Here is a 15,564-nt window from a genome sequence, read left to right as displayed (position 1 = left end):
CCAATGCAGCCAAAGAGTAACTAAATTAAGTAAATAACTTTTTTAAAAGACAGTTAATATGCATATGGTAAAAATTTCAAACAGTACAAAGAAATGAATCTCCCTCCCATTCCTGTTCCCCAATCACCCTCTCTAAAAGTAATCACTGCTGCCAGTGTCTTGAATCTGTTTCCAAGGATAGTCTCTGCATGTAAAAACAGATAGATACACAGACAGACAGATAATAGATAGGTAGGTAGATAGATAGACAGATAGATAGAAAGAAGCAGAGATATCACCTCCACCTTTTATTGGTTTTGGTTTTGCTCCTTTGGCCTTTAAGCAGTCAAATAAAAACCTTTCCATAAATAAATACTGAAGCTATACATTACAATGTAATGTATAACAATCAAGGAATAAAAAGCCAAGTCTTGGCAAACAGAGGTAACTTCCATTGCTTCTGAAGTAAATGCAGGCTGAGACTTCCCATCCACAAGGTTAAATCAATGACTAAGGCGAATCATAGAAAAGGAAAAGGGAAATTTCTGACCGCAAGAAGGGACAACATGAAGGTTTCCTATGCCTTTCCAGTGAGAAAGCAGGTTGGATACAGAAGCCCCTTGGAGGCATCCCCGAGGTGACCCCACTGCCCCTAATCCAACGATGTCCTGGGACCTCTGCTCTGGGCTCAGGCTGAGTCAGGCAGATCCCAAGGAGAAATCCCGGCAAAAGTCTACAGTTGAAGATTTCATACAGTCCTACAAGGATTCAGGTTCCTTTCTCCAAGATCTCAGAGGAGCCTCCCCTTCCAAACACCCAGATGGTTTGGTTTTCTCAGAAACCTCCGAAGCCAGTTTTTTTCCAAAACACAGATTATAACTCATTATCCATCACATCATCATGGACCTAAATCTTATCAGGCCTCATGCACCGCTCTGCAGCTCGTTCATCTCCATTCCTCCAGGCATCAGTCCACACGGTGCATCCAGGGCTGCTCCACGCTTCCTAACAGCTGCACATAAACCAGGACAAGCACGTGCACCAGCCCCCTTGGAGGCGCCGCTTCTGTAATGACAGCTCTGCTAGTGTCAAGCACCGCCTACATTCCCCCCCTCCCCCCCAGGTGACTCCGACATGCAGGCGGGGCTGGGAGCGATTGACTGAATTCAGTCAGGGTCAGAGCTCTAAGAACCTCAAGAGATGAATACCGACCACATTCAACTCTTTCAAATATGAAATGTCTTCCGAGAGCTGCAGTGAGTTACTGGCTGAGTCCTCCGACCCTGACTGACAATTCTCCTCACCATAGTTTGCAGAGTCTGACTCATATCCTCACAAGGAAGGATGTGGGCTATCAGGGTGTTGGCGGATGGGGCCAGCATGCTCCTGAAACAGTACCGTTTCTACGGTTTTTCCACACAAACATAAGCCGTTCTGCGGACTCAACTAACTAGAAACCTCCACTTAAAACATTATTTCAAAAGAAATCCACATTCTGCCTTCTCCAGTCCAGCTTTGGGAATGCACCAGGAAGCTCCAAGAATTCCTCTCTAGGGCTTCCCTGGTGGCGCAGTGGTTGAGAGTCCGCCTGCCGATGCAGGGGACACGGGTTCGTGCCCCGGTCCGGGAAGATCCCACGTGCCACGGAGCGGCTGGGCCCGTGAGCCGTGGCCGCTGAGCCTGCGTGTCCGGAGCCTGTGCTCAGCAACAGGAAGAGTGAGAGGCCCGCGTACCGCAAAAAAAAAAAAAAAAAAAAAGAATTCCTCTCTAATGCCTCCTATATGGTTGCCATCCTGCCAAGCTACTGTGCTGACATAGCAACAACCAATTCTCTTAAAGAAAAACTGCTGGGTAACAGACACCTTCACACAGGTCCTTGTCACTCACTGTCAATCTGTTAACAGGACCTGAGGGCAAAGCAAGATGCATTAGAGAAGAGAGGATGAGAGGTGGAGGTGGTGGAATATTAGAACTCTGAGCGCCTGGAGGGGACAACAAAGAGATCAGCAGAATGTATTTACAATAATAGTAATAGCAATAATGATAATAATAGCAGCAGCAATCCCTCCCCCACGCTGCAGTCAGCCGTCCTCCGGGAGGTGGAACTGCATTTGGGGAGGAAGATGGGGCCCCTGCCCTGAGGCATGGCTGTTGGCAGGGGGACAGGACAAAAGGGCCTGTGATGGCAACAGGTCACAGAGGGCAGTAAAGGATAACCACGAACACTCAGTGGGAACTCAGGCCCAGGTGAAGACCCCAGAGAGAAACCATCACAGTCACTTCCTCACCCCAGAACTATAGTTTGGTCCTCCACATCAAAAAAAAAAAAAAAAAAGGTGACGCCAAGAGCCTCCAAGACCTTAGAGCAAACCAGGCTACTTCCCTTGAAACCTGTAAAGATTTCTGTCCTCAACCATGCAGATAGCAGCTTTGCCTAAAGCTCTGCCACCAGCCATTCTTGCTAGCTTCAGGGTGTCCCCCTTGGGCTCATAGGAGGACTTCTGACCTGTTGGGAAAAACCCATTTACCTCTTGAGGGCACCAGGGGAGGGTCCCAGCGGCATCCAGGGCATCCCAGCTGGGGATACAGTAGATAGGCCTGTGTCTACAGCAGAGGACAAGCAGAGCCCAGTACAAGCCTCTGCAAGGAGACGGGCTCAGAATGCTTCTGAATGGGTCCTGCAAAACCTTTGTTGTTCTCCAAGCCTCACCTAGAAAATGCATTGTATTTGGAAGGACTCACAGAAGCCACCAGTGGGGGATCTGCCTCCTTGGAGAGGTTCCCAGTGGTCTCCAGAGTGTGCCAAGCTCTACTTTTTGAACCCCTGTTACCCCAAGTCAGGTGCTCTGCTCTATCGTGAGACATTTTTAACTATTAGAAAGTCCTTCCTTCTTTTTGAGCTCCCTGTCTCGCCATGATTGCCATGTACTCATTTTTGTATGTATCAATACAGTGTGTGTTTCCACACATGCATAATTTGTGAGCAGCCATGAAAAGAGAAAAAGTACATGTCCCACTTCTAGGAATCACTCCTATAGAAATACAAGCACAAGTGTGTAATAAATATGTTAGTGTCGCCAGTGAATTTAAGGTTCTTTCTTCATCGTGAAAGAATTTGAAGACGAAGTGATAGGTAAGAATCAGACTTATTTAGAGAGAAATACACTCCACAGACAGAGTGTGGGTCACTGAAAGGCAAGAAGCAAGAGGCCTCGAAATGTGGGGTGGTTAGTTTTTATGGGCTGGGTAATTTCATAGGCTAATGAGTGGGAGGATTATTCCAACTATTTGGGGGAAGGGGCGGGGATTTCCAGGAATTGGGCCACAGCCCACTTTTCAGCCTTTTATGCTGGGCCTCAAAACTGTCATGGCACCGGTGGGGGTTTCATTAGCATATGCTAATGTATTATAATGAGGCTCAAGGTCCACTGGAAGTCGAATCTTCCGCCATCTTGGACCCAGTTGGTTCTCACTAGTTTTCATCATGTCCTATGGCTATGTCATTCTTTTAAAGGTTGTGCCCTGCCCCTCTCCCTCCTGTTTCATTAGTGCACAAGGATGTTCCCTGGGGAACTGTAACAGAGCTCTCCCTGACACTGGGACTGTTCAATCAAAATTGGAATGACCCAAGAGGGAGAAGATATGGAGATATATGTATATGTATAGCTGATTCACTTTGTTATAGAGCAGAAACTAACACCCTACTGTAAAGCAATTATACTCCAATAAAGATGTTAAAAAAAAAAATTGGAATGACCCTTCTTCTTCGTAAAAACACCAAATGGCGTATGACGCCGGTGCTGGGAGAGGGCCCAGAGGCCCCTGGGGGCCCTGGAAAGGGAAGCCCTGGTGACTTCCGCAGAAGCTTTGGCAGCGGCGTCCGGGGTCAGGGTCACAGCCAGGGTCGGGGCCTCAGAGCACACGGAGGCAAGGCTGAGAAGCAGGAGTGGCTCCCCGTCACCAAGCTGGGCCGCCTGGTTAAGGACCTGAAGATCAAGTCCCTGGAGGAGAGCTGTCTCTTCCCTCTGCCCATCAAGGAATCTGAGATCACTGACTTTTTCCTAGGTACATCCCTCAAGCAGGAGGTTTTCAAGATTATGCCTGTGCAAAAGCAGACCCGTGCTGGCCAGCAGACCAGGTTCAAGGCATTTGTCACCATTGGGGATTACAACGGACATGTCGGTTTGGATGTCAAGAGCTCTAAGCAGATAGCCACTGCCTTCCATGGGGCCACCATTCTGGCCAAGCTCTCCATCATGGCCGTGTGGCGAGGCTACTGGGGAAACAAATCAGCAAGTCCCATACTGTAACTTGCAAGGTGACTGGCCGCTGTGGCTCTGTGCTCATGTGCCTTATCCCTGGCCCCAGGGGTACTGGCATCGTCTCAGCCCCTGTGCCCAAGATGCTACTGATGATCGCTGCAACTGACAACTGCTACACCTCTGCCAGGGGCTGCACTGCCACCCTGGGCAACTTTGCCAAGGCCACTTTTGATGCCATTTCCAAGACCTACAGTTATCTCACTCCTGATCTCTGGAAAGAGACAGTGTTCACCAACTCTCCGTATCAGGAATTCACTGACCATCTTGCAAAGACCCACACCAGAGTTTCCGTGCAGAGGACTCAGGCTCCAGCTGTAGTCACCACATAGTTTTATATGAGAAAAATAAAGTGAATGAAGCCGTAAAAAAAAATTGGAAAGACCGCATAGAGAGGATTCTTGCCCCCAACAGAGCAGGAGATTGGATGTGATGACCTCAGACGGTCATCTACTTATAAGTCCTTGAGTTTCTCCATCTCAGGAAGCGAGGGAAGCAGATGCCCTGGTCTCACTTTCTGTCCTCTCTGCCTCCCTTGTTTCTCCCCCCTCAGCACAGGCCATGAGGCTCCACGGAGCCTTCCATGTCTGTTAATTAATGGCCCTCACCCAGATCACTGTGTCGGGTCAATTTCCACCACTGGGGAAAAAACTCCACAAAACCATCCTCTTATTTCAGACTTTTTTCTCCGGCTAGGTGTTCCAGAAGTGCCAAATCACTGTGCTCCCTCCTCCCCCAACCCTCTACCCAAACCACAGCCCCTGAAGAGACAGCCCTACATAGGATGTGATTCTGCCTGTCCCCTCCCTCCCCAGGCCATGCCAGTTACACCTGGGTGGACATCTGACTCAATGGTATAGCACTGGGTGAACCACGAGATTTACACCCAAAGAGTACATCTACTCCACAGAATAGACTCAAAAAATCATCCACAAGCCGAAAATACTCGTCTCCAGGCCAAAAAGCAATTGTTTTGTTTCAAGTCTCTTAATCTGCATTGGTTGAGATTGTATGAGGGGTTAAGAGACAGCAAGAAAGGAAGAACTAGTGGAAATTATTGCAATTATGATAAAACTCCAATTAGCATGAAGTTTCTAACAGTGCAAAGACTTAAAGGGACTTACTTTTCCCCTTCGAAAACACAGCTAGATAGACAGATTTCTCCTTTCACTTCAGTGTTTGTCTTTTATTATACTGTCTTTTAGAAAATACATGATCAGTCCACCCAAAACCATGTCTTGTCAGCTGAATTCACTCTTCCCCTTCCCTCCAATGACACACACTCACCCCATCTGCACTGTCTTCTGAAAAGTTGTGTTCACTGGAAGTAACAAGCTTATTACCTGACAGTTTAATTCAGTGTTCAAATGCCACCCTTCCTTCCCCGCTCTCCCCGCCATGTCTCCCTTTCCACTCTCCCCTTGCCTCCCCACATCCCCTCTTCTCTCTCCCTTTCTTTCTAGGCTTGTGGAAAGAATCCATTAAGCTCTCTGTCCAACACGTGCAGCAGACTTCTTTCTCTTTCCCGAGACTTCTTCAGCTGTGGGGAGACCCAGGTCCCAGTTGGGACATTGTTGCGGGAGCCCACGGGCTGAAGGGGCGGGCGAGGGGGCTGGGGTCCAGCAGATACCTTTTTTGTCGAAGATAAAGGCCTCCCACTCCCTTCGAGCCTCTCCACTTTCCAGCACTTTCATCGCCCTCCGATCAAAGGGCTGCTCTGAATATGAAAGGCACCGCCCATTATGCGGCTCCCGTCAGCCCCACCTCACCCCGCCCCCAGCCGCCCAGCTCTCAAACAAAGCCCCTGGCATCTGTCTAGGCGCAGCCCTCACCTTCTGGGGCGTTGGGTTGTTGCGTCTTCTTTTTTTCTTAGTTCACTTTTGAGAGCCATTCGGTCCCTTGAAGTATAGTTGGGGAGCAGAGGGGAAGATCTCTCTCATCCTCAGAACATTCCGCCCGCATAATTTTTCAAGACACCTTGAGGATTTCCGGTCCTTGCCTCTCCCACCTCACCTGGGTATCCAGGCAGTCAGGACGTCCCCCTCAAGCTCATTTATTTCCCCCTTTCCCAGCCACTCTTAAAAATCGCTTCTCCAGGAGCTTCCCTGGTGGCGCAGTGGTTGAGAGTCCGCCTGACGATGCAGGGGGCGCGGGTTCGTGCCCCGGCCCGGGAAGATCCCACATGCCGCGGAGCGGCTGGGCCCGTGAGCCATGGCCGCTGAGCCTGAGCGTCCGGAGCCTGTGCTCCGCAATGGGAGAGGCCACAACAGTGAGACGCCCGTGTACTGAAAAAAAAAAAAAAAATCGCTTCTCCTTCTTTACCTGAAAGGGGACTATGCCCTTGGAAGAGTCTAGACCGACCCCTCATGGCAAGACGACGGAGAAAGTCCTGCTCCTTTTCTGTCATGTTAATAGATGGTGCCAGACTTGGGAACTAAAGCTTCCACACACATCTCTGAACATGAGGTCTGCTTTTCAGGGGGAGAAAGGTGCTTCTCAAAACTTGGACCTGAGTTCTTCTCAGACAAAGGATTCACAGCCCCTGAAGAGCATAAGGACCAGAGAAACTGATTTTCAGGGATGTTCTGACCTGAAGAAGTGTCGTTTTGTAAATGATGACAATTCCGGAATACCAGGTGAGGACAGGGAGGGAACCTGGAAGAACGCACCAGGCAGACTGGGCCTCTTCTTCTGCAATCCCTGCCACCGCCTTCCTGCACACCCTCCAAGCCCTCTCCTCCCTTGGTCAGGTTCCCCGACCACCCACCCCTTCCACCCAGCCCATATCCTGCCCTGACTTCATGGCTGACTGAGCACATCTGTCTCCTGTTATGGATGTGGACTGAACTGTGCCCCCCCACACCCCCAATTCATAGGCTGAAGCTCTAACCCTCACTATGACTGTATTTGGAGATGGTAATTAAGGTTAAATGAGGTTGGGCTTCCCTGGTGGCGCAGTGGATAAGAATCTGCCTGCCAACACAGGGGACACAGGTTCGATCCCTGGTCCGGGAAGATCCCACATGCCGCGGAGCAACTAAGCTTGTGTGCCACACTACTGAGCCTGCGCTCTAGAGCCCGTGAGCCACAACTACTGAGCCCACGTGCCACAACTACTGAAGCCCACGTGCCTAGAGCCCGTGCTCCACAACAAGAGAAGCCACTGCAATAAGAAGCCCGCACACCACAACAAAGAGCAGCCCCCGCTCGCCGCAACTAGAGAAAGCCCGCGCGCATCAATGAAGACCCAACGCAGCCAAAAATAAATAAATAAATAAATAAAAATTAAAAATATATATATATATGTGGTCTTTAAAAAAAAAAGAAAGAAAGGTTAAATGAGGTCATTTGGGTGGGGCCCTGATCCAATAGGATTGGTGACCTCTCTCTCTCTCTGTGCAGAGAAAAGGCCATGTGAGGACCCAGCAAGAAGGCAGCCATCTGCAAACTGAGGAGAGAGGCCTCATCAGAAATCAACCCAGGCAGCACTTTGATTTTGTATTGTGAGCCTCCAGCACTGTGAGGAAATCAGTTTCTGTTGTTTAAACCACACAGTCTATAGTAGCCTGTGATGGCAGCCCAAGCAGACTAGCACACCTCCTTTCCCCAAATCCCACACCATGCTGGGGTAATGATAAGAATTAACACCAATCTCTCCATCTCTAAGGCCCAGTGAAAGTTACAACCTCTGCTAAGTGCTTCAGGACTGTCTCAGTCCCTTCCTAGAAACTTCCATTCTTTTCATTTCTACTGCCCTGAAAGGTAATTTTCCTTTAAATTGTTAAAAGGAAAACAAGATAAACAAGACCAACAAGACAGACAAGCCCCAGGAGCAATAAGCGATGAAGAATGATATGAAGAACGAAATGAAAAGCACAATAAAGCTAACTTCACACACTTAACCACATCTGGACCGGCTACTGGGCCTAATTAGGCATATGTGGTAAGCAGCTCACAAAATGGCTACATACTGTATTTGCTTCTGCCATAAAGAATGTCACTCGCCATCTGGCTCTACAAGGATTGAGTCACTTGCCACTGCAGTCACTGACCTTCAACACATCCTGAAAGGAGTTCCAGGTGGAGATCAGAAATGAGGTACCCTGTGCTCTGGGCAAACTGGCACAACAGGGCTTCAGACAGATATTTTTAGGAGAAATGTTTTATGAACCTGGATTCTAGCATCTTCCCATACTTAGAAAAGCGCTAAAATCATTAACAGAGACACCTGTTCCTTGTGACTAGCATCAACCTTCTTACCAAGATGTGTGCCTGGTTGCACGTACCCCCTTCGTCAAATCACTTAGAGACTGACTGCCCCACTTACCTCTTGGAAGCAGTTCCTCAGAGTTATCTGAGAGGCTGCCTCCTGGGCTATAGTTCTCAGTAAGTCCCCAAATAAAACTGAAACACATCTCTCACAAGTGTTTTTATTTCAGTCAACAGCTTTAACCACCACAAAGGGACCCAGAGCAGACTTCTCTCCTTCACCTGAACTCTATAAGGATCCAGAGCCTTGGTACCAGCAGGGTCCTTTGTGCCCATCCACCTCCTCAGCGGGTCCAAACGAATTTAAGTAAGCCTCCCCTGGTTCTTGGATCTCCTGAGAATTGGTTGATGATCCTGAGCTCTATTTGGTGATATATAACAGGTACCTAGCCCACCAGTTGAAAGACACTGGGAAAAAAGGTGGCCTCCCCCCAGCTGAAAGATACTGGGGGAGCCCAGCTGAAAGACACTGGGATTTGCTCAGTTGAAAGACACTGGGCAGTCTGGACTGGGTGACTAGGTGGGCAGGCCTAAAGTCGTTCCTAAACAAGGGGCATCAGAAATCCAGCCTCCAGGTAACACTCCAGCCAGGTGTATGTACTTAACGAAACTTATACTTACAAGTTAGTTATTTAATTGGGTATTAAAGGAAATATCACACTGAAAATGGCCCAAATGGGGCTCTTTTCTTGCATACGCAGTTAACGTAGAGAAAGCTAGCTTGATAAAACATCTGTTCAGAATTCTGACCCTAAGGGAACAAGTCCTCTAGGAAAAATTTGTATTTCTTTCCCTGTGCACAGGAATTCTTATCTTATCAGACCATCTCCAATTCCTGAGACTGAGAAAAGGAAAAAACGCTGTATGTCACAGCAGTAGCCAAGTTTCATTGCCAATTGCATTGTAATCAGGTGTTTAAACTATGCCTTTCAAAGAATTTTCTCATTTATAGACAGTTATTGTTTTACTTTGGTGCTTTTGCAAAAAATCCTTCATCTTCAAGAAGATTCATAGAAAGAACTTTCTGACAAGAACAGATTTCTGATAAATTTTGGATCGTACCACTGAACTGAGTAAGAAATTAAAGAATCCTAATGGAAAGCCTGACGGCTTCATAAAACTGTTAGCAAAAAAGATCAGTTACATAGGAATGAGTGAACTGGTGAATATCGTCATAATTTTTATAGTTTTTGTCTGAAATATTACTGACTTTTAATCTGTGTTTTCCAGATATAAGGAAACCTTTCCCCTCAAGCTAATTATGACTTACAGCCACATGGTAAATTATACCTTTGTAAGCAGAATTGAAACATTTATCTTTTCTCTCTACCTGATCCCTCCAGAAATTGGGCAACTTATGTTCCCAGCAGCCTTATCAGATGAATAAGAAAGGTCACCTCCTGACAGGTGCAGGAATCGCAAGATATTCTGGGGACCTCAGGAACACAGGAATTCACCCAAATCACAGGCAGAATCTGTGGCAAGCCCTAGGTGTGGCTTTCCTGGTCTTGGGAGGCCTTTTAAAAACTCAATCTGAGGTTCCTTATGAAAAGCTCCAGCCCAGCCAGTTTAAAAGAGCCTATGTGATCCATTAACCAGCCTTATTTTGCAAACAAATTAGTCTTAATTTGGCTGTATGTGGTAAAAATTAGGGTAATTTTAGAGAGAAAAAGATTATGTTTCAGTGAATGGTAAATGCTCGTTTTGTTCACTGAGGTCTGTATTTACTGCCTCTACTCACTTCCCAGAGAGTTCCTTGTGGTTATATTACATGACTGTTACGTTTAAATGAATTATTAAAAGGACATTCCAAGTTTGTTTCTGAAGCTTATCTCAGTATTCTAGCCTTGGATGAAGACCAGATGCCCCATGAGCTGCAACCAGGAGATTATGCATACAGGAAAAGGCATCATTTAAAGAACTATCTCCAACCTAGATGGAAGGACCCTTATCGGGTACTCTTAACTAGCTCATGCGAAGTGAAACTGAAGGGAATTGACTCTTGGATTCATATTTCCCACTTAAGAAGGGCCCCTGCACTGGACTGGTCTATTGAGAGGACTGCTGACCTCAAAATCACCTTAGAACAATGTTCAAACAGAGGAGAAAACTATACCCACAGCAGGACAAGAAGACAACATCAGAAGCAGACAGCTATCTCAAGATGCCAGACCTGACCCACATGACTATTTACAGTGTTTTCTTAATTTCTTGGACTTTTGCATAAATCAGTGTTTTTCTATCATTGTCACAAATCCCAGGCAGATTTTAAAAATTAATACAAGTGTTGGGTTTATGCTCAAGTACCTACATCCAGTACTTTTGGGTTACCTTGGTGGATTTTTCTTCTCCAAGGCTCTAATTGGATGGCCCTTAGGAAATTTATTCTAGAAGAAAGACAGGCTGTAGGTCCGTTCGGGCCATTATTGACATCACTCGATGGGAATCATACTTGTTCTGACCGTGACCATAAATATGAATTTTCTTTAAAAGTTACTCAAGCCCAATCAGAGCAACGAGCTAAATTTCAGTCAAAGAATAGAACCTCCTTCAGTTATGGGATGGATTTATATGGCTAACACCAGGCTGTGATCATTTAAGTTGAAAAGTCCCCTTATGTTGGGAACAATTAAACCATCCAAGGCTAATCAAACTAATAACACTAGGAAATTGGGCTGGTGCTGGTGTGGAACAGACTGGGCAGGCAACTGGGAATATAATAGCCTGCACCGAATGGAAATTCTTGGCTTAAATTCTTACTTTTGGCCCTATTAATGCTACTAGCTATATTACTTATATTCTACCTATTTTACAAGATCGTTGTTTCTTGCATTACAAAATGTGTTACTGAGACTCCCATAAAAGCGATGACTAGGCAACTTGAAACAATTGACCCAATATATAGCTCTATTTGAGATCAATGATTATAATAGTGTAACTGTAGATATGGAAGGAAGCAACAAGAGGGAATCTTTCCTGGACCATCACGGACTAGTAAGACAGGTGGTCCAGAGACTTTTCGCTACTGTTAACAGGGCCTAGTCCAGTAATAGCACATTGAATGGCCTACCAGCAAAATCCCGGCCTGCCCTAGGAATGAGCATTCCTAGCACTGTGGTACAAAATAGTCAGGAAATGCCTTCCAAACCTACATTAAACTTATGATCATGAGGGGGCACTGCCAAGTAAACAATGTCACTAGCCATCTGGCTGAACCAGGATTGAGTCATTAGCCACTGCAATTGTTGACCTTTAACATAGCCTGACCTCAAGGAAGAGATCAGGAACGAGGCACTCTGTGCTCTGGGAAAACTGGCAGAACAGGCCTTCAGACAGATATTTTTAGGAGAAAATTTTTGCAAACCTGGATTCTTGCATCCTAGCAGCAGCCTTCTTACCAAAATGTGTGTTTGGTCCAATGTACCGCCATCGTCAAAATCACATCTATACTGACTGCTCCCCGTTCCTCTTGGGAGCAGTTCCTCAGAGCTGTCAGAGAGGCTGCCTCCCAAGCTATAGTCCTCAGGAAGTCCCCAAATAAAACTGAAACTCACAGCTCTCACGTTGTGTGTGTCTACTCCAGCCAACACTTCTAGAGTCCAACCTGCCTCTGGCCTTTCTCTTACTTTGCATTTTCTCCAGTATCAGCAATCATGGTAGGTTTTCCTTTACACAACGACCTAGATGATGCTCACGATCAAGTCCGCACAGAGAACAACTCTAAATGGCAGCTATCCCCCTCCCCAAGCTGTCTCACTCCCCAGACCCCACGTGTCTCACTCCTGATGGCCCAGAGTCCAGGGCTAACACAACTGAAGCTGTCAGCCAAGAGGCTAACTACCTCTGACACCCCTGCAGAAGTGACCCGTGTCTCGGCCCCGTCCAGCCCACACTCAGCTACCAGGTGAAATGTCCTGCAACTCTGCTCTTTATGCTCTCACTTCCCCTGGAAAACACCAGTGTTGCCCCCCTGCCCTCAGAGCATGCAGTGATGTCCCTACCTCACACCCGTTCTCCAGCCTCATCACACCTCACCCCTGCACAGCCCAGCCCACCCCCATTCGGCCAGCGCAGCGTGCTTTAGGCCAGGCTCGCCTACACTGCTGGCCCAGCTGAAATATCTCCCCCTGTTTCCTCTGCCTGTGTAAATCCTAGCTTTTCCTTGAAAATCAGCTCAAATGCTAATATGCTTATTAAAGTAAGCTGGATAGCAATTAGAAAGTAATACTGTTGTACCTTTCCCCCATCGATCACATTCTTTAGCAGTCACGTCACCACAGTGGCTGCAGAAAGTGGGCCTCCTCCAGCAGAGGCCACATCGAGAGCCCACCCCACCTGCAGTGGGTCACTTCAACTACCAGCAGCAGAAGGCCTGGAAGGCACCTTCATTTTCAGGCTCTTCAGTCTACGTGGTGCTCTCGAGGTTCAGGGCTGGTTTGGAGAGAAGCTATAAAACTGTGCCACAGAACTGGAAACCACTCCTAGAAAGGAAGGGAAGGCCTCCCTAGGGCACCCCACAGCCTATGAGCACACACCTCACGGCCCCCATGAGGTGCGTCCAACTTGCACTGCTGCTGGCCCTGGAGCCACCCACCAGGAAGCTGGGAGAGGCACCCTGCCATTACTGTACAACCAGCCTCCCTGCCCTGGTGGCAGGAAAGAAGTTACTCTGGGAGGATTAACAGGGGAGGAAGTCAGGGAAAAGACAGAAACAAATCAGCAGAGTCAATGCTGCGGTTTTGGTTGTTTAAGACAGTGTGGCCGGACAGAGTGATGAGAAAACAACGATCTTCAGGAAGTACCTTCCAATTAGGAAATATCACCTGTGCAAGGCACTGTGCTAGACTCATTTAAAAAAAAAAGAAAAAAGTTAAATCAAGAACCTTGCTCTCTAGGAGTTTCCATGCTAGTTTGGGAGCTGAAATAAACAAACACATGGAAAGTTAGACACCAATCTAAGAATTAAATAAACATAAAAAGCCACTACAAGGCAGCAAAAGAACAACTGCCCAGTGGGGACATGGCAACAGATGCTCTTAATTGAGGAGAAAAAGGAATCTTTGGCAACCTGAGGTAACACTCAGAGGCAATACAAGGATAGGGACCAGAATGGTGACCAAGAATAGAGACCAATGGTTCTCAAACTTGAGTGTGCCTCGAATCACCTGGAAGGACTGGTTAGACCAAACATTGCCAAGTCCCACCCCACAGTTTCTAATTCAGGAAGTCTGGAGTGTGGCCCAAAATTGTGCATTCCTAACAATTCCAAGGTGATGCTGATGCGGCCGGACCAGCACACACTTTGAGAACATTCCGCCTCAGAAGTAGGAAGTGGGGGCCCTAATGACCGATCCAGCTCACAGCTAAATCTTATTAGTACTACACAATGGGCTCACTTTGTTTTAGGTACTTACCAACATTTAGAAACCAGGGCATTTCCCAGAAAAACCCAGACTTCTGACTTCTCTTTTTAAAAAAATAGAAAAGTCTGGAAATTGGATGAAGGTGGTCAAAAAGAACAAACTTCCAGTTATAAGATAAATAAGTACTTAGAGATTAACAGGCAACATGATGACTGCAGTGAACATTTCTGTGTGCTATCGATGAAAGTTTGTAAGAGAGTCAATCCTAAGAATTCTCATCACAAGGGAAAAAACCATTTTTTTCTTTGTCCTTTTTTTTTGTTATCTATAGGAGATGATGGATGTTAACTAAACTTATCGTGGTAATCATTTCACCATCTAGCATTATACTGTACCTTAAACTTACATGGTGGTATATGTCAATTATATCTCACTAAAACGGGAAAAAAGAATAAATTATATAATATACTTCCAAATTATGAATTTTAAAAATGGGAAGGTCTGGCCACACAGGGTGCACATTTCTACGTGGCCAGCAATCGACTAGGACCAAGCAACCACTGTCCTCTTCACTTGGCATATTCACCCCACAAATGCCACAATTCATGTCACTCCCCACTCCCAACACAGGCCAGTTTCATGCATGCCTGTTGCCTACCCAGCCCCTGCGATCCATGATCTACATAAGCACCTTTAATAACCATATGGGATTCAACAACCTGGAGAGACCATAATTTAACCAGTTCCCAGTGGCTGCTGGGATTGCATCAATCACACTGCAATTAATAACAACCAGCATACATCTGTGTCATTTGCTCAATCATTTCATGGGATAAATTCGTAGAAGTTGGATTGCTGGGTCAATTTGATACACAGGACCCCTGCAAAAAGGTTAAAGATACCATTTAAAATCAATTATAACACAAAATGAGAAAACCCAGCTAGCTAGATGACACGCTTTTTTCTCCGTCCCCCCCGTTACCCCGCACCATGCAGCATGTGGGATCTTAGTTCCCCTACCAGGAATCGAACCCACACCCCCTGCATTGGAAGCACAGAGTCTTAACCACTGAACCGCCAGGGAAGTTCCTAGATGACACTCTTTTCTAGTCGGTCATTTTAAACTAACCAGTGGCAGTTCTTACATCTCCTTCCATTTTGGCTCCACTCTAAGCCCTCTAATACCATAAATAGTAACATCCAGTTAAACTTGCCATTTTATTCCATGACTTCTGCCACCTAAAGTTCTGCGACAACATCCTTTAGTGACAGCCTCAAAAACCACTTTGCTACAAGAGAATCCGCCACGCTGCAAATGCCTACAGTGTACTCAGCGCTGCTGGAACCCCCTCGCCTCTCCCCATGGCACACACAGGTTTTCACCATGAGGTGGATACTTACAATGAGACACCTTTGAAATGATGCCAAAATCTGCCCCCCACCGCCCAAACTCTGCAACTTTACCCTGGGTCCTTATTATGGGCTGAATCGTGTCCCCCCAAAATTCATGCTGAAGCCCTAACCCCCAGTACCTCAGAATGCGACTGTATTTGGAGAAGGGTCTTTAAAGAGGTAAGTTAAAATGAGGTCACTAGGGTGGGCTCTAATTCGATATGACTGGTGTGCTTATAAGA

General features: G+C 46.7%; 1 protein-coding gene and 1 pseudogene across 1 annotated transcript in view; one reads left to right on the top strand and one right to left on the bottom strand.

The window, feature by feature from the left end:
- Positions 1-15,564, bottom strand: part of TRABD2A (TraB domain containing 2A) — a 53,448-nt gene that overhangs the window by 22,642 nt on the left and 15,242 nt on the right. The window contains 2 exon segments of the mRNA XM_033431401.2: positions 1,284-1,382; positions 1,867-1,961. Coding sequence (XP_033287292.1) covers positions 1,284-1,382; positions 1,867-1,961 — 194 coding nt within the window.
- LOC101287721 (40S ribosomal protein S2-like) lies at positions 3,761-4,656 on the top strand (annotated as a pseudogene).

Source organism: Orcinus orca, chromosome 13, assembly GCF_937001465.1.
Source record: "Orcinus orca chromosome 13, mOrcOrc1.1, whole genome shotgun sequence".
NCBI classification, from domain to species: domain Eukaryota; kingdom Metazoa; phylum Chordata; class Mammalia; order Artiodactyla; family Delphinidae; genus Orcinus; species Orcinus orca.
This window is presented reverse-complemented; position numbering and strand designations above follow the sequence as displayed.